The sequence below is a fragment of the Sapajus apella genome, unplaced genomic scaffold, assembly GCF_009761245.1.
Source record: "Sapajus apella isolate SASKATOON/1434 unplaced genomic scaffold, GSC_monkey_1.0 scaffold196, whole genome shotgun sequence".
In the NCBI taxonomy this organism is placed as follows: domain Eukaryota; kingdom Metazoa; phylum Chordata; class Mammalia; order Primates; family Cebidae; genus Sapajus; species Sapajus apella.
The window spans coordinates 586,618-612,340 of NW_022437136.1; the positions used below are offsets into that span (position 1 = coordinate 586,618).

The 25,723-nt window shown below is 42.6% G+C and overlaps 1 protein-coding gene across 6 annotated transcripts in view; it reads left to right on the top strand.

Moving 5' to 3' along the window:
• MARF1 (meiosis regulator and mRNA stability factor 1) overlaps positions 1-25,723 on the top strand; it is a 47,627-nt gene that overhangs the window by 1,672 nt on the left and 20,232 nt on the right. For 2 of the 6 annotated variants that reach the window (XM_032269650.1, XM_032269655.1), the window contains exons 2-13: positions 3,270-3,471; positions 6,648-7,334; positions 8,436-8,610; positions 9,518-9,744; positions 12,545-12,662; positions 13,229-13,401; positions 18,144-18,572; positions 18,775-18,932; positions 19,021-19,179; positions 20,470-20,662; positions 21,983-22,161; positions 23,351-23,431. In XM_032269650.1, the coding sequence (XP_032125541.1) occupies positions 3,328-3,471; positions 6,648-7,334; positions 8,436-8,610; positions 9,518-9,744; positions 12,545-12,662; positions 13,229-13,401; positions 18,144-18,572; positions 18,775-18,932; positions 19,021-19,179; positions 20,470-20,662; positions 21,983-22,161; positions 23,351-23,431 (2,723 nt within the window). In that variant the 5' untranslated portion in view covers positions 3,270-3,327. The remainder of the gene's footprint in view (positions 1-3,269; positions 3,472-6,647; positions 7,335-8,435; positions 8,611-9,517; positions 9,745-12,544; positions 12,663-13,228; positions 13,402-18,143; positions 18,573-18,774; positions 18,933-19,020; positions 19,180-20,469; positions 20,663-21,982; positions 22,162-23,350; positions 23,432-25,723) is intronic. The other 4 variants (XM_032269654.1, XM_032269651.1, XM_032269653.1 and 1 more) reach the window with 4 other exon arrangements.

The window sequence follows — 25,723 nt, forward strand, 5'->3', positions numbered from 1 at the left end:
TAAGGCACCTTGGTGTAGCGAAGGGGTGAACAGGCCTAATTTTGGGTCAGGCTAGCTACATAACTTCATTAAGTTTCTGTTTCCTCCTCTGCAAAAATGTAACTAATTTCTTCCCTGTCTACCTCACAGAATAATTGCGAAAATTATATAAGTGGGTTTTTTTTTCCATCATTATATTCCTTGTACCAAGCACAGGCCTGCTGCATAGTAGATACTAAGTAAATATTTGCTAAATGAAGACATAAGTCATGTTACATGAAAATGTCTTAGCTGGGCGTGGTGGCTCACGCCTGTAATCCCAGCACTTTGGGAGGCCGAGGCGGGTGGATCACGAGGTCAAGAGATCGAGACCATCCTGGTCAACATGGTGAAACCCCGTCTCTACTAAAAATACAAAAAAATTAGCTGGGCATGGTGGCGCGTGCCTGTAGTCCAGGCTGAGGCAGGAGAATTGCCTGAACCCAGGAGGCGGAGGTTGCAGTGAGCCAAGATCGTGCCATTGCACTCCAGCCTGGGTAACAAAAACAAACCCCCGTCTCAAAAAAAAAAAAAAAAAAAAAAGAAAAATGAGACTCATAATTTACTGTCAGTAGTGGCAGTTAAATCCCCCTCTGTCTCCAAATTAACCACTCCCAACAGTGTGTGATAGGTAAATGGCATGCTTTATTAATTGAATTCCACATTCATTCAACTACTGTTTACTTTGTATTTACAGAGTGGGGGTCCCTTGGTTGGCACAAGAGATATGGTTGTGAAAATAGACAGTGGGATTCATTTTATCTAATTTTGTTTCCTCTAATATGGTGACAGGGGAGAAATTAGCCGTATTTTACATGGGACAAAACAGAAACTTTAAAACAAATTTTTTTTAGAGACAGAATCTCACTCTTTTGCCCACACTGAAGTGCAGTGGCAACTTCTTGGCCTTCTTGGCCAGTCATAGTTCACTGCAGTGTCAAATTCTTGGCCTCAAGAGATCCTCTCACCTCAGTCTCCTGAGTAGCTGGGACTAGTTGCTCTCTGCCACACGTTGTTGATATTTTAAACTTTATTATTTTTTTACAGCTGTGATCTTGCTCTGTTGCCCAGGCTGACAAGAGCCAGATAGTAAACATTTTAGGCGTTGTAGGCCATACAGTCTGTTTGCAAAGAGATTCTCTTCACAGCTCTCCAATTGGAATACAAAAGCAGCCTTAGGCAGTACTTAATGAGTGTGTCTATGTCTCAATAAAACTTTATTTACAGACACTGAAATTTGAATTTCATATAATTTCGTTTGTTTGTTCGTTTGTTTTTGAGACAGGGTCTCACTCTATAGCCCAGGCTAGAGTACAGTGGCACAATCTCATCTCACTGCAACATCTACCTCCCTGATTCAAGTGATTCTTCTTGAAGTGAATCTCAGCCTCCAGAGTAGCTGGGATTTACAGACATGTGCCACCATGCCCGGCTAATTTTTGTATTTTTAGTAGAGACAGGATTTCACCATGTTGGCCAGGCTGGTCTCAAACTCCTGACCTCAAGTGATCCAGCTGCCTTGGCCTCCCAAAGTGCTGGGACTACAGGCATGAGCCACCACGCCTGGCATCAATTTCATATAATTTTGTATGTCACAATGTATTATTATTATTATTATTATTTTTTGAGACGGAGTTTCGCTGTTGTTGCCCAGACTGGAGTGCAATGGCACGATCTCGGCTCACCGCAACCTCCGCCTCCTGGGTTCAAGCAATTCTCCTGCCTCAGCCTCCCGAGTAGCTGGGACTACAGGCATGCACCATCATGCCCAGCTAATTTTTGTATTTTTAGTAGAGACGGGGTTTCACCTTGTTGACCAGGATGGTCTCGATCTCTTGACCTTGTGATCCACCCGCCTCGGCCTCCCAAAGTGCTGGGATTATAGGCGTGAGCCACCACGCCCGGCCATGTATTATTATTTTTAATTTTTTTTTCAAAAATTAAAAAGTATAAAATGCGTTCTTAGTTCACAAGCCATTTAAATACAAGCTGTGGGCTGATTTTGGCTGATGGGCCGTAGTGTACCTCTGCATTATGGGGTCACTTCTGTACCTTCAATATAGTACTCGTATAATCCTCTTCCTTCTCCCCGCCATATAGATATTAAAATCTCTCAAAAATAACATCTTATGAGAGAGATAACTGAAAGAAATTCTTTTATACATGCCCAGGTGAAATTTTCAAGAGATAGTAAAAGTAATCACCTTAAAATGGCCCCTATAGGTAACGGTGAGGAGGGAATTGGGATGCTACAGGGAGGACTTGGAAATGAGGCTCAGTTGTCTTCACCGTTGACCAGCTGCCTCCAATCCCATGCATGTATTGTTTTTGGTTTGTTTGTTTTTGAGACAGGGTCTCACTCTGTCACCCAGGCTGGAGTGCAGTGGCGCAGTCACAGCTCACTGCAGCCTTGACTTCCCAGGCTCTTCCCCCTCAGCCTCCTGAGTAGCTGGGATTACCGGCATGCACTGTCACACTCAGCTAATTTTTTGTAGAGATGGGGTTTTGCCATGTTGCCCAGGCTGGTGTGGAACTCCTGGGCTCAAGCGATTCACCCACCTGGGCTTCCTAAAGTGCTGGGATTACAGGCCTGGGCCACTGCGCCTCACCTGCGTTTATTGTTGAGACCTATAAGAGTGTTGTTGCCCTGGCGGAGCTATAGCACAGCTGCAACTTGAGATTTTTCTACCAGTTAGATTTTTGGTGGCATATCAGATTGCACTTTCATTCTTAGTAAACTAAGAAAGTGATTCAATTTGTTCTGTAGCAAATCAAATTCAAAGTCCACAGAGGCCCCTTAGTTTTGACCTTCCATGCTTAGATCAAAGAAACAGTGCGAGAGGTTGCTTTTAAATCAATTTTAAACTCGTACATATAGTTGTTAATGAGGATATGGTGATGGCTCTTTTTGTATTTTTATTCAAGACCAGCCTGGCCAATTTGGTGAAACCCATCTCTAATAAAAATACAAAAAATTAGCTTGGCATGGTGGCAGGCTCTGGTAGACCCAGCTACTTGGGAGGGTGAGGCACAAGAATCGCTTGAACCCAGAAGGTGGAGGTTGCTGTGAGCTGGGATCGTGCCGTTGCACCCCAGCCTTGGCTACACAGTGAGACTCCATGTCAAAAAAAAGATCTGAATTGTTGGGAGCCATTGCACTACAAATAGAGCTGCAGTTTCACATTTTAATATGTTGTAAAATTTGTACTTAGGCAAAGAAATAACACTGAAATCTTACTCGTTCTTAACAGGGTGGAAGAATGAAAGAAAAGAAAGATGAAAGAATGTTGAATCACTTTGCATGGCTGTATGATGGAAGGAAACGAAACTGAGAACTCCTGCGGCAGAACACGTGGATGGCTTCAACAAGATAATGCTGCTAAGCCATGGCTTTGGAAATTCTCTAATTGTTTTTCTCGTCCTGAGCAGACGCTGCCACATAGTCCCCAAACGGTAACTATATGCAAGACTAAGGATGTAGCAGATTCCTTATGCAGATAGATGAGAGAGGTCCATATGGTCTGGGACACAGTCTCTCATCCTGGAGTCTGTGCTGAGTTTTTCTGTAGATCTTGCCTGTATTGCCCCTTATACCACATTATAGTGATTCCTGACTCAGAAGCACAGCACAATTTTTTTAACTCCTCTATTTCACTTTGAGTAACAGTTGATGCTATTTAATGTTAAAATTTGGGAAAGATTTCTTTCTCATTAAAGTCACAGATAACAATAATTAAAAATCCACATTATGTAGTAAAATTGTAGGAAAGTACAGAATACATCGTATTTTACTGTATCCCTCTGAGTTTTGAGTCTGTAATCTAGGGAGGATTGGGAAGAGCTTAGCCATTGCCTGTTTTTTTTCTTCGAGATTTCTCGAATATTTACATCTCAATATAAATTTATATCTCTCACTTCTTGCTTATTCATTGTGATTTTGACATTTCCTTTCTTTTCTTTTTGAGATAGAGTCTTGCTCAGCCACCTAGGCTGGCGTGCAGTGGTATGATCTCGGCTCACTGCAACCACTGTCTCCCAGGTTCAAGCAATTCTCCCATCTCAGCCTCTTGAGTAGCTGGGATTATAGGCATGCGCCACCATGCCCGGCTAATTTTTGTATTTTAGTAGAGACGGAGTGTCACCATGTTGGCCAGGCTGGTCTTGAACTCCTGACCTCAGGTAATCCACTCACCTCAGCCTCCCAAAGTATTAGGATTATGGGCGTGAGCCAACATGTCTGGCTGGGTATTAATAACTTTTTAAAAACCAATTTACTTTTCCATCTTCTCTAGGTTTTCAGTGTCTAGTTTTCTTTGTTGCAAGGCATCAAGTAATTTGCCTCATTTTAGGAGTTTTATTTTAGGGACAGTTGACAGTGAGGGTTGATATCAAAAGCAAGGCTTCCTGGGATGGAATGTTAGATCTGGTCCTCATGGAGTCACACAGTTCAGAATTACAGGGTCAGCTTTACAGATCTTGAAACTCAGTTTTGTCAGTGGCATGCAGAATGGAGTAGGTTTAGGGGACCCACTCATAATAAGCCTGCCCATATGAACCTGATCTATAGAAGTCAGAATACCAATGTATTAATTTCAGTCCGAACTGTAATTACGAAGAGGGCAGAACATGGTGTTCACTGTGGTCAGCCCATTGCTGTTACCTCGGTTTTAGGAGAAGTTTGGTTGAAACTTCAGATTTCTTCCAGATGAGTGTATGCTCCCAGGTGAGTGTAGAATCACAGCAAAAGGGAATGGAGTTGTAGGAATCAGATGGACCCTTGTATGCTGTGAAGGGTGAGCATGTCTCAGTCACTGTAGCAGGGCACTCTCTTCACCTTAATGGCTCTTGCAGTCACCCTGTAAAGGCTGATGAGTTCTGTTCCCCTTCATTGGATAGGTACTGTGCCAAGGGCTCTATCTTATTTTATCCGTCTAGCAACTCTAGGAAGTACATTGAATTGTTCCCAATTTATGGATGAGGAAACTGTTGGGTACCAGCTCCAGCTCCATAGGTGGGTTCCCTTAGTGCTGGCAGTGGTGAGGGATTGAGAAAAGGAAGTAAAGACAGAGACACCACAGTAGAATTTACAGCCTGGGTCCAGGGGACCAACACAAGCTCAGGAACCGAGCTCTGGGCACCAAACACTTTTATTATGTGCATAATCTCATTGATCTTATGGGCGTGGAAGGTGAGGGTGAAGGGGTAGGTAAGATGGGGGCGGGGGAGCACTTGAAATCCTTCTAAGACATGCTAAACTAGTACTCTGAGTTTATCACTGATTGTTATGGGGTGCTGCTGCTGCAGATGAGGAATCGGGGTTTGACCACACTCAGTGCATCCAGGGGCTTTTATCTCCCAAGCATTGAGGACATAGAGCAGTTAAAATCGCTCCATATCCGAGAACCTAGGCAGAGCCTGAGATATTCCGTGATCTGTGCCCTGCAATGCTTATCTCCTTGCCAGCTCCCATCTGCAGAGACCCCCCCGGGATCTTGTGAGCAGTGGTCGCCTCCCATCTGAGAGGTCTTTGCGTAAGCCCTCTTTATGAGACCCTCATGCAGTTTCCATGTTGAGAAGTCATTTGTGTGACCAGAGCAGTATTGCTTGCTCTGCAACTACGCTGAGGTGTTCCCCAGTATTACTGCACTCTCAGATGGTCTTTACGTTAGGCCTCCTGCTGCCACTTGATTTCTAATTAACCGCATCAGTAATATAGTTTAGTTTCATATATGAACTTCAGTGTACTCTGAACCAAGCAAGCTTATAATTATTTAGCTGGAATTAACATAGGTCTTCCCCTGGCCGTCTTGACCCACAGAAACCAAAGTGTAGGTTAAGTAACTTACCCAAGGTCATACAACTATAGAGTATCAGATTCCAACCCAGGTCTCTGCCGCTGATGCTGTGCATTATAACCTTTGTGATATGCTGATTTCCTGTGTCCATTTCGGAGTCATATGACTAACTATGTGTCTTGAATGTTTTTCGGAGATAGTTTTCTGATTTCTCTAAATCTTTTCACTGGTTGCAATGTAATTGTTTTCATTATGGCTTTAGGTCATGATATCCTAGGGTTTACGAAAGTGATCAGCAACATGGGTGGGCCATCTGGGTAGATGGCTGGTCTCATCCATGTTTGAAACCTTACTCTTTTCCTTTGGGGAATCTTATCAAAACCCCTTATGGACTGACGACAGGAGTTGTTAAGTAGTGTCCTCAAACCACTGTGTGTGTTAGCCACCTTGATTCAATGCTGTTTGTGACTGGGTTGTTTTCATACCACTTGTTTTGTCTTCAGAAGATTCTGTGAGGCAAGGGGAAATTATCGAAAGGAAGTCAACTGAGGCACAGTGGCTGCTAAAGCTGTAAATAGGCCCACCCACCCCAGTCTGTTTCGATTCAGAGTGTAATCTTAATTTTAGTTGTGTGTTCCAGTTAGTGTTCACTTCCTGGAGACCTCTCTGAAGAATGTCCCTGGTTTTAACTAGCTGTAATTCCATTTTGTTCAGTTATGATTGAGTGATGTAACAGAATCAAACACTTTCTTTTAGTGAATGCAGTAAGATATGAGTAACCTAAAAACCAGTGACCTCATAAAATTAATTTGTGTTCTGATTTTCTTTTCTCAGAAAGAGTACATGGAGAACAAGAAAGTTGCTGTGGAATTAAAGGATGTACCATCTCCCCTTCATGCTGGCTCTAAACTTTTTCCAGCAGTCCCACTTCCTGATATTCGTTCTCTTCAGCAGCCTAAAATACAGCTTTCATCTGTCCCCAAAGTAAGCTGCTGTGCTCATTGCCCGAATGAACCCTCCACTTCGCCAATGCGTTTTGGTGGTGGTGGTGGCGGTAGCGGAGGTGCGGGTAGCTTGATTCACCCGGGCGCACTGTTAGACTCGCAAAGCACCAGGACAATCACGTGTCAGGTAGGGTCAGGGTTTGCTTTCCAATCTGCATCTTCACTCCAGAATGCCTCAGCTAGGAACAGTTTGGCAGGCGTTGCAAGTGACTTTCCCAGCATGTGTCTGGAGAGTAACCTATCTTCCTGCAAACACCTGCCCTGTTGTGGAAAACTCCATTTCCAGTCATGTCATGGTAACGTGCACAAGCTGCATCAGTTTCCGACTCTCCAGGGCTGCACCTCCGCTGGCTATTTCCCCTGTTCTGATTTCACAAGTGGGGCTCCAGGGCATTTGGAAGAGCACATTTCACAGTCGGAGCTAACGCCTCACTTGTGCACCAACTCTTTGCACCTTAATGTGGTACCTCCGGTTTGTTTAAAGGGCTCACTTTACTGCGAAGACTGTCTAAACAAGGTTCGTATCTTTTTATTTCTTACGTTGGGTGCAGCTGAAGATGGAGAAATGACTTTTTTGAAGTGGATTTATCTTGAAAAGCCTTTATTATACATGGGGTTGAAGATTCTCCTGTGGCATAGAGGAATCTCCCCATCATCATAATTTTTGCTAGTTCTGAAAGAAACAAAGGGGAAAATGGCAGATGACTTTGAAAAGTACAATCATTATTTATGTAGTTTATACTTTTAGAGCCTCTTGTTGCAATAAATCCATTTCCTACATGGGAGACTAGGTTGGCAAAGCCTTCATGTTCTGTTTTCTCTTTAAGGGCTAAAGCACAGTGGATTTCTTTCTTTCTTTCTAGCTTTCTTTCTTTCTTTCTTTTTTTGTTGTTGAGACAGAGTTTCACTCTTGTTGCCCAGACTGGAGTGCAGTGACATGACCTCGGCTCACCACAACCTCTGCCTCCTGGGTTCAAGCGATACTCCTGCCTCAGCCTCCCTAGTAGCTGGGACAGACTACAGGCGTGCGCCACCATGCCCAGCTAATTTTTGTATTTTTTAGTAGAAATGGGATTTCACCATATTGGAGAGGCTGTTCTCGAACTCCTGACCTCAGGATCTGCCCGCCTCAGCCTCTCAAAGTGCTGGGATTACAGGCGTGAGCCACCATGCCTGGCCAGCACAGTGGATTTCTTACAACTTACATTCAACTTACACATGGCTGCATTCATGTAATGTAGATAACTGCATGTTTTTATTTCGCAGTAATATACGAAACCTGAAACTTGGCCCTAGTCACACTGGTGTTCAAGTGAAGATTTTACTACCCTTTATGTAAAGTGTCTGTGAGGTCTTTGTTGCAGCAGATACATGCTCCAGAATGTAAAGTTGTGATGGTGTTAATATATTTCTTGATCATGTCAAGTCACTTCTGGAAATGAATTTATGAATTGATAGCTAATGGTTCTGGGAAAGATTATTTGAAAATATGTTTTATTAGAGGCTAGGAAGCAGAAGGGTAAAACACTTAGAGCGTGTTTTCAGTTGTTGTATATAACTCCAGTCTCTGAAATGATGTCTCTGACACCTCCTCCTCTTCAAAAAAATTTTAAAACAGCCAGCAAGAAATAGCATAATTGATGCGGCCAAAGTCTGGCCAAATATACCACCTCCAAATACTCAACCTGCACCTCTTGCCGTCCCTCTGTGTAATGGCTGTGGAACCAAAGGAACAGGGAAGGAGCCCACGTTGTTATTGGCGACCAGTCTAGGCAAAGCTGCTTCAAAATTTGGTAAATCACAGTATGGCATAAAATGTGCATATTTAAATAGCTTTCAGTATCTGATACTAACATTGCATTTAATCACCTTCGAAGGACTCCTTGTGGTTCTAAAGCTACTGTGTATGTGAGTCTCCATTTCCATATCTTGGTAGAAATCTTTTTATTATCATAGATCAGGAAGTCATTTGCCCTTTATGTTGGGCCGAGGCTATACACAGAAGCTTTGTATAGAAAAATGGGTAGCCTATCAGGAGAAATAAAAGTGCTGGAAAAGACTTGGTGTCAGCTTAGGTTTGAAATCACACTTGTTGATGGTATACTCCCTAAAAGCGTTTAGAGTAATTTAGCATTGGCTGATTAAAAACAGTATTTGAAAACCAAAGAGTTCTCAGTTAAAATAATGTCCCTAAAAAGTTAATGTGATATGTTTTGAAAACATTTTTAAAATGTTAAATCAGATGTTAATGCAGAATGAACTCAAAATCAACAAGAGGAACAGCTTCACCCTTTATCAGCTCCTCAGCGTTTGTTAATACCAAGTAGGTAGATAAGTGTGAGCTAAGCTTGAGAGTTGGGTCCTGGAGCTGCAGTATCGTCAGGTACATGCTCCTTCTCGGAGAAGCATCACTGTTTAATGTTAGAATGGTTCATGCTTTGAGATGGATTTATTGTGGGCTTCAAGTCACTTGACTCTTAGATTTGTCTTCTCCTGAAAAACAGGAATAATATCTTAGAGTGATACTTGAACAACATGGTTGCTTATTAGGTCAACCAGTGAGGTTGGTAGCCTTAAAACTTAGCATTAATTAATAATTTGGTTTTTCTACCACTAAGAATGATAGGTAGTTTATTATCTTATTTTAATTTGCCATTTATTTTCCACTACAAGTAATTGAAGGTGTTAACATTTCTTAAGGATCACCAGAAGTTGCAGTAGCTGGACAGGTGCTAGAAAACTTACCCCCCATTGGAGTTTTTTGGGATATTGAAAACTGTTCCGTTCCCTCTGGCCGGTCAGCAACGGCTGTTGTGCAAAGAATCCGTGAGAAGTTTTTTAAAGGCCACAGAGAAGCAGAATTTATCTGTGTGTGTGACATCAGTAAAGAAAACAAGGAAGTAATTCAAGAGCTGAATAATTGCCAGGTAAAAAAATTTTTTTTTAGTAATTGTAATCTACTATGGCAGAAGAATAAGCACATGTGTTTTTTGTTTGTTTTGAGACAGAGCCTAAGTGTCACCGAGGCTGGAGTGCAGTGACACAGTCATGGCTCACTGCAGCCTTGAACTCTGGGACCCCAGTGATCCTCCCACCTCAGCCTCCCAAGTAGCTGGGATCACCGATACACACCATCATGCTCAGCTAATTTATTTTTTGTAGAGATGAGGTCTACCTATGTTGCCCAGGCTTGTCTCAAACTCCTGGGCTCAAGCAGTCCTCTTGCCTTGGCCTCTCAAAGTGCTGTACATGTATGTTTTTTTAAGAATTCTGATTGAAAATTTGTTTAATGATACTGCATTTGTGTCAAGTTTTCAGATAAAAAGAATTACCAAAAGACCACTTCCAAAATCCAAAAAACAGTTTAAGCATTCTTTTTTTTGGTAAAGACGGCGTTTCATCATGTTGGTCTTGAACTCCTGACCTCAGGTGATCCACCCGCCTTGGCCTCCAAAGTGCTTAGATTACAGGCATGAGCCACCACTCCTGGCCCTTTTTTTTTTCCTTTTTTTTTTTTTTTTTTTTTTTGTTCTTAGTAGACACTTGGCATTCACAGTTTAAGCATTCTTATCTTTCAGTTATGCTCCTTAATTTGTACTTTAGTTCTGTACTGGTATCATGGTTATTTATGTATTGTTTCCTTTGATTTTCATTACTGCTCTGGCATGTAGAATATATTTGTAATCTGATAATTAAACTAAGGCCCTGAGAGGTGAAGTAATAAGATCATTTGACTGGGAAGTAGAAGAGCAAGGATCTAAATCTAGATTTATCTGACCCCCAGAGTCTGTGCTTTTAAGCTGGAACTAGAATTCAGGTCTTTTAGCTCTCAGACAGTTAATTCTATTGATAGTCCATATTGCATGTCTAAAATTATATACCTGTGCTCTTTACAAAAATCGGTAAGTTATTATTGTATATTGCAGGTGACTGAGGCAACTTTCTCAAAATAAACCGTTTCTTCCTTTGGAGACTTGCATATGAGTCTGATAGTTTTTTTTTTTGAGACGGAGTTTCGCTCTTGTTACCCAGGCTGGAGTGCAATGGCGCGATCTCGGCTCACCGCAACCTCCGCCTCCTGGGTTCAGGCAATTCTCCTTCCTCAGCCTCCTGAGTAGCTGGGATTACAGGCACGCGCCACCATGTCCAGCTAATGTTTTATATTTTTAGTAGAGCCGGGGTTTCACCATGTTGACCAGGATGGTCTCAATCTCTTGACCTTGTGATCCACCCGCCTTGGCCTCCCAAAGTGCTGGGATTACAGGCTTGAGCCACCGCGCCCAGCCCCGAGTCTGATAGTTTTAACAGATATAAATGCATTTTAGCTCCCTTAGGGATATACTCCCTCCTCTCTCCATCACCTAACCCCAGATCCTGAAAACCATCCGGGGTGCCAAGGGAGAGAATACAGTCGTGGGTTCTCAGTTTGTGTTTCTGGTTGGAGTAATAAATCCCCTTCCCTCTCTTTTCTGCTTATTAGTTGAGACAGAAACTAAAAATTATGGCTTCAGACTGCTAAAAGCCTAAAACAAAACAAAACAAAAACAACAAAATAAGACAGGTTGCACAAGCTTGCATGGGTAGCATAGACAGCTGACATAAAACACAACATTAAGTCTTATTTTAGTCATTTATCTGATCTCTGCCACGTCCAAATTGTTGGCAGAAGCTACTAGAGCAAATTTAACTGACTTCAAATTTCACTTCCTATTTTCTACTTATTTTCTGAAAGGAGGATGAAAGAAATGCAGAAACAGAAGATTGGAGATGAGAGCAGGATTAGTAACAGACCCAGTTAGCTCATATGGAGAACCAATGTTGAGGTTACTGAGATCTGGTTATAATTTCTTACCATTCCTAATAGTAATAATAAAGGCATTTTTTTTTTTGGCTCAGGAATTACTTATTAAAATATTCATAGACATCAATGATGGACTGGGTAAAGAAAATGTGTCACATATACGCTGTGGAATACTATGCAGCCGCAAAAAAGAATAAGATCATATCCTTTGTTGGGCCACGGATGAAGCTAGAAGCTATCATTCTCAGCACACTAACACAGGAGCAGAAAATCAAACACCCCATGTTCTCACTCATAAGTGGGAATTGAACAGTGAAAACACATGGACACAGAAAGGGGAACATCACACACTGGGGCCTATCTGTCAGGGACAGGGGGCAAGGAGAGGGAGGGAGAGCATTAGAACAAATGCCTAATGCATGAGAGTCTTAAAAGATGGCAGGTCGATAGGTGCAGCAAACCACCATGTCATATGTATACCTATGTAAAACCTGCATGTTCTGCACATGTATCCTGGAACTTAAAAATAAATTTTTTTTTAAAAGGCCAGGCGTGGTGACTCACACTTGTAATTCCAGCACTTTGGGAGGCTGAGGTAGGCAGATCATGAGGTCAGGAGTTCAAGACCAGCCTGGCCAAGATGGTGGAGGCCCGTCTCTACTGAAAATGCAAAAATTAGCTGGGAATGGTGACATGTGCCTTTAATCCCAGCTACTCGGGAGGGTGAGACAGGAGAATTGTTTGAACCAGGACCCAGGAGGCACAGGTTGCAGTGAGCAGAGATCGTGTCGTTGCACTCCAGCTTGGGCTACAGAGCGAGACTCTGTCTCAAAAAATAAAAAAGTAAATATAAAATATGGGCAGAATGTGTAGCAATTTTCTAGCCTCAGCTGCTGCTCATTCACCCTTATTATAAATTAATGCAGGTAACCGTTGCCCACATCAATGCGACTGCAAAGAATGCAGCTGATGATAAATTGCGGCAGAGTCTTCGCAGGTTTGCAAATACCCACACTGCTCCAGCCACAGTGGTTCTTGTGTCAAGTAAGTACAGAAACATCTACTAATTTCAGCTAAACTCGTTGTGTCGGAAGTTATCATAGAAGCCGGAAACGTGAAAGTAAAACGTATCCCCAAAGAGGCTGAAGTACGTGAGACATGTTTATGATTATTGTTGAGAACTGTTCAGAAAAAAAATTGGGCCTAGGTGGATTTCTGTATTTTCTCCTTAGAACTTGAATTCTTGTGGGAACAGGTTTATTAAAGAAAAATGTGATTTTTTTTTTTTTTTTTTAACCTTGGGCCCAGTGTTAATAATTTTTAAAGTCTGGGATACGAATTTTCAAATTTGAGTCTCCCCAACATATTATATTTGCTCCCTTTTACTGAAAGTAACATATGTGTCTTGGAATTCATTGTAGGTACATGGTAAGACTGTCTTACCATGTTAATTCTTTCTGATGTGAAATGTGTTTCTTTTCTAAGAACTGGGGAAGCAACTTTGAATATAGTCCATCCTTGCCTCCTGAATGGGTGTCAATAGACTTGTCTGTCTTTGTTACGTGTTTCTAATGTTTGGGGATGGGGTTGGTCTGTACCTTTTCTTTCAGCTGATGTCAATTTTGCATTGGAACTTAGTGACCTGAGACACAGGCATGGTTTCCACATAATTTTGGTCCATAAAAACCAGGCCTCAGAAGCATTGCTGCATCATGCTAACGAGCTGATCAGATTTGAAGAGTTCATTTCCGACTTGCCCCCCAGGTTACCACTAAAAATGCCAGTAAGTGGGTTTGCATTATTTTTTGCCATTTTCCAATATTACATTGTGGAGGCTGAAAGACAGCCCATAGTAAGGGGGTTGCCATGCCCAGATGGGGCTGTTCTTTATAAGAGGTGGGTCAGATTTTGAGGTAAGGCTTAGAAACCTTCAGTTCTTCTCTTACAAATATACAGAGAATTGGTATATGTGAAGTTTGCTTTTATTTATTTCAAAACATTATATGGAATTGACTTGTAGATTTACCTTCCTGACTTGGCAGTGTCTTCGAAGCTAGCAGTGTTGTGTGTCAGGTGGATAGAAATAATGAATTAAAAGTTACTGTTCTTTTTGCTTCCAAGTATTATGGATAGAGAATATGGTGAGAGTTCTCACATACTTGTGTGGTTGGCATCAAATAAGTGGAGTCATTGTGCATTTTTTTGGCTTTAGCAGGCCTCTGAGGCTGTGGCTTTTTTTTTTTTTTTTTTTTTTTTTTTTTTCCTGGAGACAAAGTCTTGCTCTTCTCCAGGGTACAATCTCAGCTCACTGTAACCTCTGCCTCCTGGGTTCAAGTGATTCTCCTGCCTCAGCCTCCTGAGTACCTGCGATTACAGCCATGTGCCACCATGCCCAGCTAATTTTTGTAGTTTTAGTAGAGACGGGTTTCTCCATGTTGGCCAGCCTGTTCTCGAACTCCTTACCTCAGATGATCCGCCTGCCTTAGCCTCCCAAAGTGCTGAGATTACAGGCCTGAGCCACCGCGCCTGGCCAAGGCTATGCTTTCTATTGTGCATTCCCTGTGCCGCATGGACACAATTAGCAGGAGTGGTGACTGCTCTACCTAGATAGCGTATTTAAGCCATATACTGGGAGGAGTGAGCACATTCTCTGAAGGACTAGCGTTTCTTTTTTTTTTTTGAGACGGAGTTTCGCTCTTGTTACCCAGGCTGGAGGGCAATGGCGCGATCTCGGCTCACTGCAACCTCTGCCTCCTGGGTTCAGGCAATTCTCCTGCCTCAGCCTCCCGAGTAGCTGGGATTATAGGCACGCGGCACCATGCCCAGCTTATTTTTTGTATTTTTAGTAGAGACGGGGTTTCACCATGCTGACCAGGATGGTCTCGATCTCTTGACCTCATGATCCACCCACCTCGGCCTCCCAAAGTGCTGGGATTACAGGCGTGAGCCACCGCGCCCGGCCTAGGACTAGCGTTTCTAATAGACTTGACTTGGGATAAGAAAGTTTACCGCAGTGCTGAGTAAGCTGTTTGGAGAATACGTGTGTAACTTGGAAAGAATCATGATAATGAGAAGGAAGCCATGGTGTGGGTGATCCAGGAGAGTGCCAATCCCATACATTAAATGCAGTCTTCATATATAATTTAATAACTTGAGAGTTACAGAAGTACCTTAGAAATGATCTCATGCAAAGTGTTCATTTAAGGGAGTAAGAAATCAGCTCTTAGAAAAAATAAATGGGTCATCGGTGATTGCAGCAGCTATGAGACTAGGCCCCAGGCCTCCTAATTCTAGCACTTGCCTGCTAGTCTTCAGTGTTCCCTGACAGCCAGCAAGCCTTGAGTGTGGCCTAAGAGGAAACTCACACTGTGGACAGTTCAGATTTGTTGATTCCAGAGTCTTCCCCAGGGAGTAAACATACACGGGCCTTCCCCTAATCTTGTGAGGCTCTTTCCTAACTCACCTTTGTCATTATTTGCTTTTAGTCATTTGGGTGTGACTAAAAATTTCTTCCCTTCTGCTCTTGTTTGACACTCAATTTTCTAACTTTGAAGGCCTTAAATAAATACAGTGTTTTTTTCCTGGGAGGCGGAGCTTGCAGTGAGTTGAGATGGTGCCACTGCACTCCAGCCTGAGCAAAAGAGCAAGACTCTGTCTCAGGAAAAAAAAAGTAAATATAGTGTTTTAGGTATGAACTTGTCCACTTTGGAGATTTATTCCTTATGGTTAAAAAACAACAACAACAATGTTTTGATAATTCAAAAGATTTAGTCTTGCTGGATGTTTTTTCCCATCCACTACAGTGATAATTTAAGATACATTTCTTTTTACGTTCTTTAGCCTGTTCCTTTAATTTTAATAAATTAAACACATATTGGTACTTCCTGGGTTTTGAGTCCCAGGTGTAATAGGAAAAGTGTAGATTTTGTTGATGATTGGTCAGTGCCCCTCAAATAAAAAGAAAAGCCTCTGATTAGAAAAGTAAGGCACCGGCTGAGCAAGATGGCTCACACCTGCAATCCTAGCACTTAGGGAGGCTGAGGCAGGCGGATCACCTGAAGTCAGGAGTTCGAGAGCAGCCTGACCAACATGGTGAAACCCTGTCTCTACTAAAAGTACAAAAATTAGCCAGGTGTGGTGCCGGATGCCTGTAATCCCGGCTATTCAGGAAGCTGAGGCAGGAGAATCATGTGAACCCAGGAGGCGGCAGTTGCAGTGAGCCAAGATCATGCAACTGCATTCCAGGTTTTTTTTTTTTTAAAAGAGGGGTTTCACCACGTTGGCTAGGTTGGTCTTGAACTCCTGACTTCAGGTGATCCACCCGCCTCGGCCTCCCAAAGTGCTGGGATTACAGGCGTAAGCCACCGTGCCCGGCCTCCAGCCTGTCTTTAAAAAAAAGTATGATATGATCATTATAAAAACAAACAAAACACAATATTTAGAACTGTGAAAGTGAAAACCCTGCAGTTCTATCCTCCAGAGATAACCGCTGTTAATATTTTGATATTGTCCTCCAGATTTTAAAAATGTAGTAAATTAAAAAAAAAAGGTATCACATTTATAGTGTTCTGTAGCTTTTGGAAAAAAACTTCATGTCAGAGCCTGGATGTCTTTTCATGTTAGTATATGTTAATATAAATCTGCAACATTTAAGAAAACAGAATTTTGGTTTGAAAAGTACTTGTATGGCTGGTCTTTATTTAACCAGTCTGTTAGTGGACATTTTGTTTATACCCAGTTTTTTTTTTTTCTTTTTCTTTTTTTTTTTTACCATTTCCAGCAAGGTAATTATATCTTTAGGCTCCTGGGCTGACATAACATAGGGTAAGTTCCAAGGCATAAAAGTTCTGGGTTAGAATTTTACTAGCAAGATCTGAGTTGTCCTCCAAAAAGGTGTTACCAATTTACACTCATGAGAGTGTCTGTTTTAAATATTTGCCACCCCAATAAGTGAAAAAACGGCATCTTCTTATAATTGGCTTTTCAGTTAATCATTAGTATAGTACAAAATATCCTTTTATGATTATTGTTGTTTGCTCTTTATTCCTCTGTAAATTGTCCACATCCTTTGCCTGTTGTTAGTGATTTCTTTTATGGTTTCTGGATTTAACCCTTTATATAATTAAGTTTTCTCCTGGTGGTTCTCCTTTTTTTTTGAGATGGAGTTTTGCTATCGTTGCCCAGGCTGGAGTGCAATGGTGTCATCTTGGCTTATCGCAACTTCTGCCTCCTAGGTTTAAGTGATTCTCCTGCTTCAGCCTCCTGAGTAGCTGGGATTATAGGCACATGTCACCATGCCTAGCTAATTTTGTATTTTTAGTAGACACGGGGTTTCTCCGTGTTGGTCAAGCTGATCTCGAATTCCTGACCTCAGATGATCTGCCCGCCTTGGCCTCCCAAAATTCTGGGATTACAGGCATAAGCCACCATGCCCAGCCAGTTCTACTTTTAAAATATTATTTTTATTCTTATTGAAATTATTTTTTTTTTCATACGAAGTCTCACTCTGTTACCCAGGCTGGAGTGCAGTGGTGTGATCTCAGCTCAGTGCAGCCTCCGCCTACCAGGTTCAAGCTATTCTCCTGCCTCAGCCTCCCAAGTAACTGGGATTACAGGCACATGCCACCACAACAAGCTGATTTTTTTTCTTTTGTAGTAATTTTTGAGATGGAGTTTTACTCTTGTTGCCCAGTCTGGAGTGCAGTGTCACAGTCTCAACTCACCGCAACCTCTGGCTCTCAGATTCAAGCAATTCTCCTGCTCGCCCTCCTGAGTAGCTGCAATTACTTCTGCTCGCCTTCCTGAGTAGCTGCAATTACAGGCGCATACCACCAAGCCTGGCTGTTTTTTGTATTTTTAGTAGAGACGAGGTTTCACCATGTTGACCAGGCTGGTCCTGAATTCCTGACCTCGGGTGATCCGCCCGCCTTGGCCTCCCGAAGTGCTCGGATTACAGGTGTGAGCCACCGTACCTGGCCAAAATCCAACTCTTTCAGGTGTACAATAATTTTTAGTAAATTGAGTTGTACAGTTTTAGAATATTTTTGTCACCTCAGTAAGATCTATTATGCTAATTTATGGTTAATACCCTTCCCCATTGTTAGGCGCTACTAATCTTTCTGTCTCTGTAGATTTGTATTTTCCGGACACTTAATAGAAATGGAATCATGCAGTATACAGACTTCTGTGCTTGGCATCTTATATTTTTATTTATTTATTTATTTTTGAGACAGCATCTCACTCTGTCACTCAGACTGGAGTGCAACAGCCTCAACCTTCTGGGCTCAGGTGATCCTCCCACCTGAGTAGCTGGGACCGTAGGCATGTATCACCATGCCTAGCTAAAGCATATTCTTTAAAACAATATTCATTTACTTTGTTGACACTACCCTCTCCCATTTAAATCACTGTCACCTCCTTTCCAAAGTTTTAGCTGAAGTTTGGAGGTCACCCATTGTTCTTATTTTGAAATTGAATGTGTGCCCTTGAGTTAACCTGATGTAACACTTCTTTCCTCTGTATTAGCAGTGCCACACTCTGCTCTATGTTTATAACCTACCAGCAAATAAAGATGGCAAGAGCGTCAGCAACAGGCTCAGACGCCTGTCCGATAATTGTGGTGGGAAAGTGCTGAGTATTACAGGCTGCAGTGCAATTCTCCGCTTCATAAACCAAGATAGTGCAGAGCGTGCTCAGAAGCGAATGGAAAACGAAGATGTCTTTGGTAATAGGATCATTGTGTCATTTACTCCAAAAAATAGAGAACTCTGTGAAACAAAGAGTTCAAATGCAATTGCTGATAAAGTGAAGTCTCCCAAAAAACTTAAGAATCCAAAATTGTGCCTCATCAAAGATGCAAGTGAACAATCTTCCAGTGCCAAAGCCACGCCTGGAAAAGGGTCACAGGCAAATTCTGGATCTGCTACAAAAAATACAAATGTTAAAAGTTTACAGGTAATTTTGATACCTCTTGCTTTCTGAAGTTTATGGTAGGTTTGGTTTCTTCGTTTCTGTCTTTCATGCACCCACTTGCTTTTGGCGTGTCTCTTTTTGATCTCAGTGTTTGATGATACTCAAAGTCAGCCATTTTCTGTAGAGGATTTAACACATCTTGGGTACTTAAAATTTAAACCCCACTATGCTTGTATCTTTAAAGGAGCTGTGCCGCATGGAGTCAAAAACTGGTCATAGAAACAGTGAGCACCAGCAAGGTCACCTGCGGCTGGTGGTACCCGCTCATAGTAACTCAAGTGCTGCAGTGTCGATGGCAAAAAACTCCGGGGCAGCAGAACCCGTTTACAAAACCAATCAGAAGTATGTGAAACTGCCCTTTCTCATAGTTGCTTCTCGAATGTGAAGGAAGACATATGACCTTTTCCCTTCAATTTTCCCCTTCTGTTAGAAAAGAGAACCTCAGTGCCCGAAGTATCACCAGTTCTCCTGTAGAGAAAAAAGATAAAGAGGAGACTGTATTCCAAGTGAGTTACCCGTCTGCTTTTAGCAAGTTAGTTGCATCCAGGCAAGTCAGTCCTCTGCTCGCATCTCAGCCTTGGTCTTCTAGGTGAGTCCAGCTTCTTGACCCATTGGGGTGATTACATGTAATAGGACAGATTATGAAATAGTATGTTTGCTGAAAAGAATTCAAATACTACTGAAATGCACAGACTGAAAGATAAGTCTCCCATCCCTCCTCTGCCAGTCCCCTTCTCCTCAGGTAATCATCATTAACATTTAGGGGCAATGCTTTCTTCCCCTTCCATGTGGAAATTGTGGCAAGCAGAGGTCAGAAAAAGAAACCCGTTGGAGAGTGCCTGGCCAGTGCTGGGAGGCATGTTAAGATGTTCCTGTGTTGACTGTGTTGAGGAGAAAGCCCAAACGAGGCATGCTTTGGTGGTTTTTATTAATATGGTACTGTATGGGAAGCTGTTTGAGAAGTAAGGTTTTCTGTAAACCACAGTCACTGTCTACCACTATCTCACACCAAGGCTTGGGAAACAGAAGCCGTAGGGCTATGTTGCTTTCCCATGGGCTGCTTTTAGCATTGCGTTTGTTATCCTGAGTTGGTGACGAATCACTGTAGAAAGTGGCTATGGATCCATAAAATTATATCTGAAAAGCCAAACAAAAGTTTTCTTTATGTGCAGAAAGAACTACAGCATGTGAGCAAGAATGTTTTAATTCTTTCAGAACTGCAGAGGAGGTTAAATGCCTTAAATTGGCATCACAGGCTGATTTCCTAAGGATAAAGGCCCAAAGCAGAAGGTTAATTCATCAGGACTGCCTCTAATTCCTGCCTTTAGCTTTTAATAACCCAAAGAAAGAATATTTGATATTAATTGATTGGTGGTAATTAGGAGTCAGTAGATAGCACTCTTGACAATGTCTGAAATCAGTGTGTATTTAAGATTAAAAACACGACTGGGCACAATGGCTCACACCTATAATCCCAGCACTTCTGGAGGCCGAGGCAGGCAGATCACTGGAGGTCAGAAGTTCAAAACCGGCCTGGCCAACATGGTGAAACCCCATCTCTACCAAAGATACAAAAAAGATTAGCTGGGTGTGGTACACGTCTATAGTCCAGCTACTGGGAGGCTGAGACAAGAAAATTGCTTGGAACCCAGGAGGTGGAGGTTGCAATGAGCCAAGATCCCACCATTGTACTCTAGCCTGGGTAACAGAGTGAGACTCTGTCTCAAAAAAAAAAAAAAGATTAAAAACACGTTTGAAAACCAAATGTTTGGTTTGGTTGTGTTGTGACTTCTATATATAATTTCAAGCAAAGCCTAAATGATAAAACCTAAATACATAGAACAGCTTTTTAAGATAATCTTAATATGTGTGTTTTAAGCAGGAGTTTGTCTCCAAACCTTTTAAACAGAGCATCCCCGCTTGCTTTCAACATTGCAAATTCGAGCAGCGGAGCCGACTGCCTAGACCCATTTGCAAATGGTGCTGATGTCCAGGTCAGCAACATAGACTACAGATTATCTCGGAAGGAGCTGCAGCAGCTTCTGCAGGAAGCATTTGCCAAGCATGGCAAGGTAACCTTTTCCCTCTTGTGTTTGCTTTGTTTTACTCTTTGATGGAATTTCTTTTTTTTTTTCTGAGACGGAGTTTCGCTCTTGTTACCCAGGCTGGAGTGCAATGGCGCGATCTCGGCTCACGGCAACCTCCGCCTCCTGGGTTCAGGCAATTCTCCTGCCTCAGCCTCCTGAGTAGCTGGGATTACAGGCACGCGCCACCATGCCCAGCTAATTTTTTGTATTTTTAGTAGAGACGGGGTTTCACCATGTTGACCAGGATGGTCTCGATCTCTTGACCTCGTGATCCACCCGCCTCGGCCTCCCAAAGTGCTGGGATTACAGGCTTGAGCCACCGCGCCCGGCCTCTTTGATGGAATTTCTAGTTAAGAGGACTTAATTTGATAAACATAACTGCAGCCAGGGTAGAAGTGTAGCTGAACAAGTTTGAACTCCTTCCTTTTCCCTTTGGTCTGCTCAGGGTAGTGCAGACCGTTTTTATAATATAGCCCCAGAGAGCAGGATACCTAGCAGTGAGAAACTCTTGTCTTTGGCAGAAATTTAAATGGCAATTTGTGACTAAGCATGGTGTCTCACGCCTGTAATCCCAGCACTTTGGGAGGCTGAGGTGGGCAGATCACCTGAGGTCAGGAATTTGAGACCAGCCTGGCAAGTGAAACCTTCGTCTCTACTAAAAAATTAAAAATTAACTGGGGTATAGTGGTGTGTGCCTGTAGTCCCAGCTACTTAGCAGGCTGAGGCAGGAAAATTGCTTAAACGTGGGAGACAGAGGTTGCAGTGAGCTGAGATCACACCACTGCACTTCAGCCTGGGTGACAGAGTGAAACTCCATCTCAGAAAAAAAAAAGGCAAGTTGATAAATAAAACATTGCTGGATTTTAGTTAGCTACTCCTGCTGAAATACAGGTAGGATTCTAAAATAATGTTGGCTGGTTTTGTTTATATCTTATATATTTGACTCCTTTTTTAGGTGCAGTTTTGCTAAAAATGCACCTTTAATGGAGTCTTAAAATGGCCATGCCCTGGCTTTGTAGGGTCTGGAAAAGACCCCAAAAGACCTCCTCCCATGTGTTGGCCTCTGAGCCTGCCTTGGAGAGCTGTGTGTGCCAGAGCACACAGGCAGGCCAGGCCAGTGTCACATCTCTGAAGGTCACCCCATCCTCAATCACTTACATCCTGGCCAGCAGAAGAACAGAGTTCAGACAGTTCTTTATGGAAGCACTGCACTCCGCAAACGTGTTCTTCATGGTTCACCTTCAGTTTTAAGACGACAGGGCTCTGGGCATATATAGCCTTCAGTTTTTCCTTTTCCTATTGTAGGTGAAGAGTGTTGAGCTCAGCCCTCATACAGATTATCAGCTCAAGGCTGTTGTGCAAATGGAAAATTTACAAGATGCAATCGGTGCGGTGAATAGCCTCCACAGATACAAAATTGGCAGCAAAAAGATCCTGGTCTCACTTGCCACCGGGGCTGCCAGCAAATCACTCTCTTTACTGAGGTAAGAAACAGGCAAGCTGTTTATTTCAGGATATAACATTTGACCCAGAAACAATTTTAGAAATAATAAAAATAGATTCTATCACATTCCTAACCCCCTTGTGACGATTGGACGTGGAATAATGCTTATTCTAGATTGAAAGAGTTAGAAATAAGCCATTTGACTCTTTTATAAGTCATTAATCAAAGGTGGAATACAGGTTAAACTTGACAGGCACTTGGGAGTAAAATAATACGCAACATGTACAGAGCAGGTTCTAAAAATAGTAGACCCCTACGATAAAAGTTTATAAACCTGAAAAGTCTAAAGTATTACCTTTAGATCTCAGAAGAAGGTAAATTTGTCTGTAAAGACTATATCTACAAAGCTCCAAGCTCTCCATTTGCAGATACACCCTTAGTGTCAAATGGATACCCAGCCCTGTTAAGTCTACCGTAAGACTACATCAGTCTTAAGAATCTGGTGATGGTTTTATTCATAGTAAGATGTGATACTTCTTTGAGTCTCCCTGTTTTGGGGATACTAATAAAACAGGACCCACTCCTGAATGTCTCCTTGGATTTTCAGAGATCTTTTCTCGAACTTGTACTTCACTGTTACTTATACTACGAGTTACTTTGCTGTTGTTGTTGTTCTTAGAATAAAAATAATATTCATTAAAGACAATTTGAAAAGTTTAGAAACATAAGTAGGGGGAGAAAACCATCCACAGTCCTGTGGCTCCAAGCCAATTACCCTTAATAGTTTGGCATTTTCTTTTTGTTTTGTTTGGGTTTTTTTCCTTGTAGTATTTTTTGGTGCCTCTTGGTTTTTTAAAACCGCAGTTGAGACTATGTTGTCTAGTTGTGTGTCCTCAACAGTAATGGCAATCATATATATCTAACATAAACTGCAGTATGGGAGGAGATATTTAAGCTCTTCTGCCTTTTGATCTGAATAAACTATGTGTCTTGGCTCCACTGATGTGGAAAACCCTGTGATTGGTAATAATTGTAGTGTATAACTTATTCTTTTCTCATTACCTTCTCCCTAAAATTCTTTCTTTAATTTTTCTGGAAAATAAATTCTGACATAGCAGAAATTGGTAAATTTATTTTGCATATGCACTGTGTTAATTTTGTGAACTCTGATTATACAACTCATAACATGGAGGAAATGGTCTGTCCCCTAATTAAACTCTGTCTTACAGTGCAGAAACAATGTCTGTTCTTCAGGATGCCCCTGCCTGTTGCCTGCCTCTGTTTAAATTTACAGATATCTATGAAAAAAAGTAAGTTAGCTTTATTTTTTCTTTATCCAGTCAGTACTGCTTGGTGACTTACATGCACAAAACCATGGTAATGACTCTTGAGGAAGTTCAGCCTGATAGAGGAGAGGAGACAGAGACACTGGTGTTCAGATTTATGTGTAAATTATGTTTAGCAGACATTTTAAAAATATATTTTATTTTTAGCAAAGTTACACGTTCGATCCTCAGTGCTGTGCTTATTTTTCCCCTAATAGACTGGTTTTAGTTTTGGGGGTCTTTTTGGAGACAGAGTCTTGCTCTGTTACCCAGGCTACAGTGCAGTGGTGCAATCTTGGCTCACTGCAACCTCTGCCTCCCAGGTTCAAGTGATTCTCCTGCCCCAGCCTCCCAAGTAGCTAGGACTACAGGCTTATGCCACCAAGCCTGGCTTAGTTTTTGTATTTTCAGTAGAGACAGGGTTTCTCCATGTTGGCCAGGCTGGTCTCAAACTCCTGACCTCAGGTGATCCACCCACCTCAGCCACCCAAAGTGCTAGGATTGCAGGTGTGAGCCATTGTGCCCAGCCAAGTTTTTGCATTTATTGGATGAACAATTTTAAGAAGTAGATTGTAAGCTTCAGGATGGCAGGGACTGGCTCTGCCTTAATACTGTATCCTCAGCATCCAGCACATTGTAGATGCTCAGCAAGGACTAGTGATAGTACGACCGAGGCACTGCACAGAAGCAAAGCTGGGCAAGACTTAGGCCTTGTCCTTGAGGAGCTTATGTCTAGCGGGAAGAGAACGTGCTCATGAATCCCTATGGATGGTGAAGAAAACTGATTGGAAAGGAGGATAAAAGGCTTTGAGAACACAGGAGGTGAAGAACAAGGAACTTGGCCATTATCCCGTGGATAATAGGGAGCCACTGAAGTGCTGGAGGAAGGAGGGAGGGGAAAGGTGTGGTGACGGGAACCATGCTGCAGAAAGTCTTTTCTCATAGCAGTGGTGTCTGAGATGGCATGAACAGGGGAGGGAAGGAGGTAGAGAGGGAAAATGTTACATTAGTCCAAATTCTGAGCAGATACTGCTGGGACAGAAAGAACTCAATGTTATAAAATGTCAAATGTCATTGAAATTGGAGTGGGTAACTAATTTTTTTTAATTAATATATTTTTTTTTTTGAGACAGGGTGTCTGTCACCCAGGCTGTAGTGCAGTGTCACAACCCTAGCTCACTGCAGCCTCAAACTCCTGGACTCAGATGATCCTCCCACCTCAGCCTTCTGAGTAGCCGGGACCACAGGGATGTGCCACCCTGCCCAGCTAATATTTTTTTTGTTTTTGTAGTGATGGGGTCTTGCTATGTTTCCCAGGCTAGTCTTGAACTCCTGGCCTCAAGTAATTCTCCCACCTTGGCCTCCCAAACTGCTGGGATTACAGGCATGAGCTACCACATCTGGCCTGGGTAACTAGTTTTATGTAGCAAGCAAGGTAAAATGTAGAGGTAATTTTGATTCTGAGTATACAGCAAGTTTTTGGCCTTGATTTTGGACATGCAAGTTTTAGGGGGCTGTTGAAAGAGCTGGGTAAGAGAGTTCACACAAGTCTTCTGCACATTGAGGGGCTTCTTTGGGAGAGAAGTAGGCTCTGCAGATAGGGCAGTTGTTTGCCTTTAGGACGATTGGGACAGGCTGAAGAGCAGATAAGGTTGGAAGGGGGGAAGGAGAAATAGAGGACAGGAATGGATGGAATGGCACCAGGGCCAGGGGTGTAGGCGAGCACCAGGATATGTGCCAGGAGAGCCCTTAGGAATGGGAGAATCCAGGGCCATGAGGATATGTGTGAGGTCTGAGGATGAGGCAGGGGCCGCTCATGACTTTTGAGTCATCGCTACAGAGTCCTGTGGCTAAAATCCAGGAGGGAACGGTGTGAGAGACCGGGGTAACACAGCAGAAGCAGTTCCTGGGCGGCTGGGTGTTTGCATTCCACGGACAGGGGAGAGTACAAGACTGAGAGTGAAAGTACAAGGGAGAATGTGTCTCTGGGAGGTGGGAGAGGATGAGGGGCTGGTTTGCTAGATGAGAATCGGAGCATATGTGGGACACTGGGAAGGAACCACTGGTCAGGCAGTGAGAAGAGCAGGCAATACTTAGCACTTACGATGAGCCAGGTTCTGTCCAGGCCTAACCACACTTAATACTCATATCAACCCTGTGAGATAAGTGCTATTATCACCCGGTTTTACAGGTGGAAAAAGTGAGGCCCTGATTGGTTGTGGAACTTCACTAAGGTCACACAGATTGAAGTGGACTCAGGATGTGAACCCAAATCTG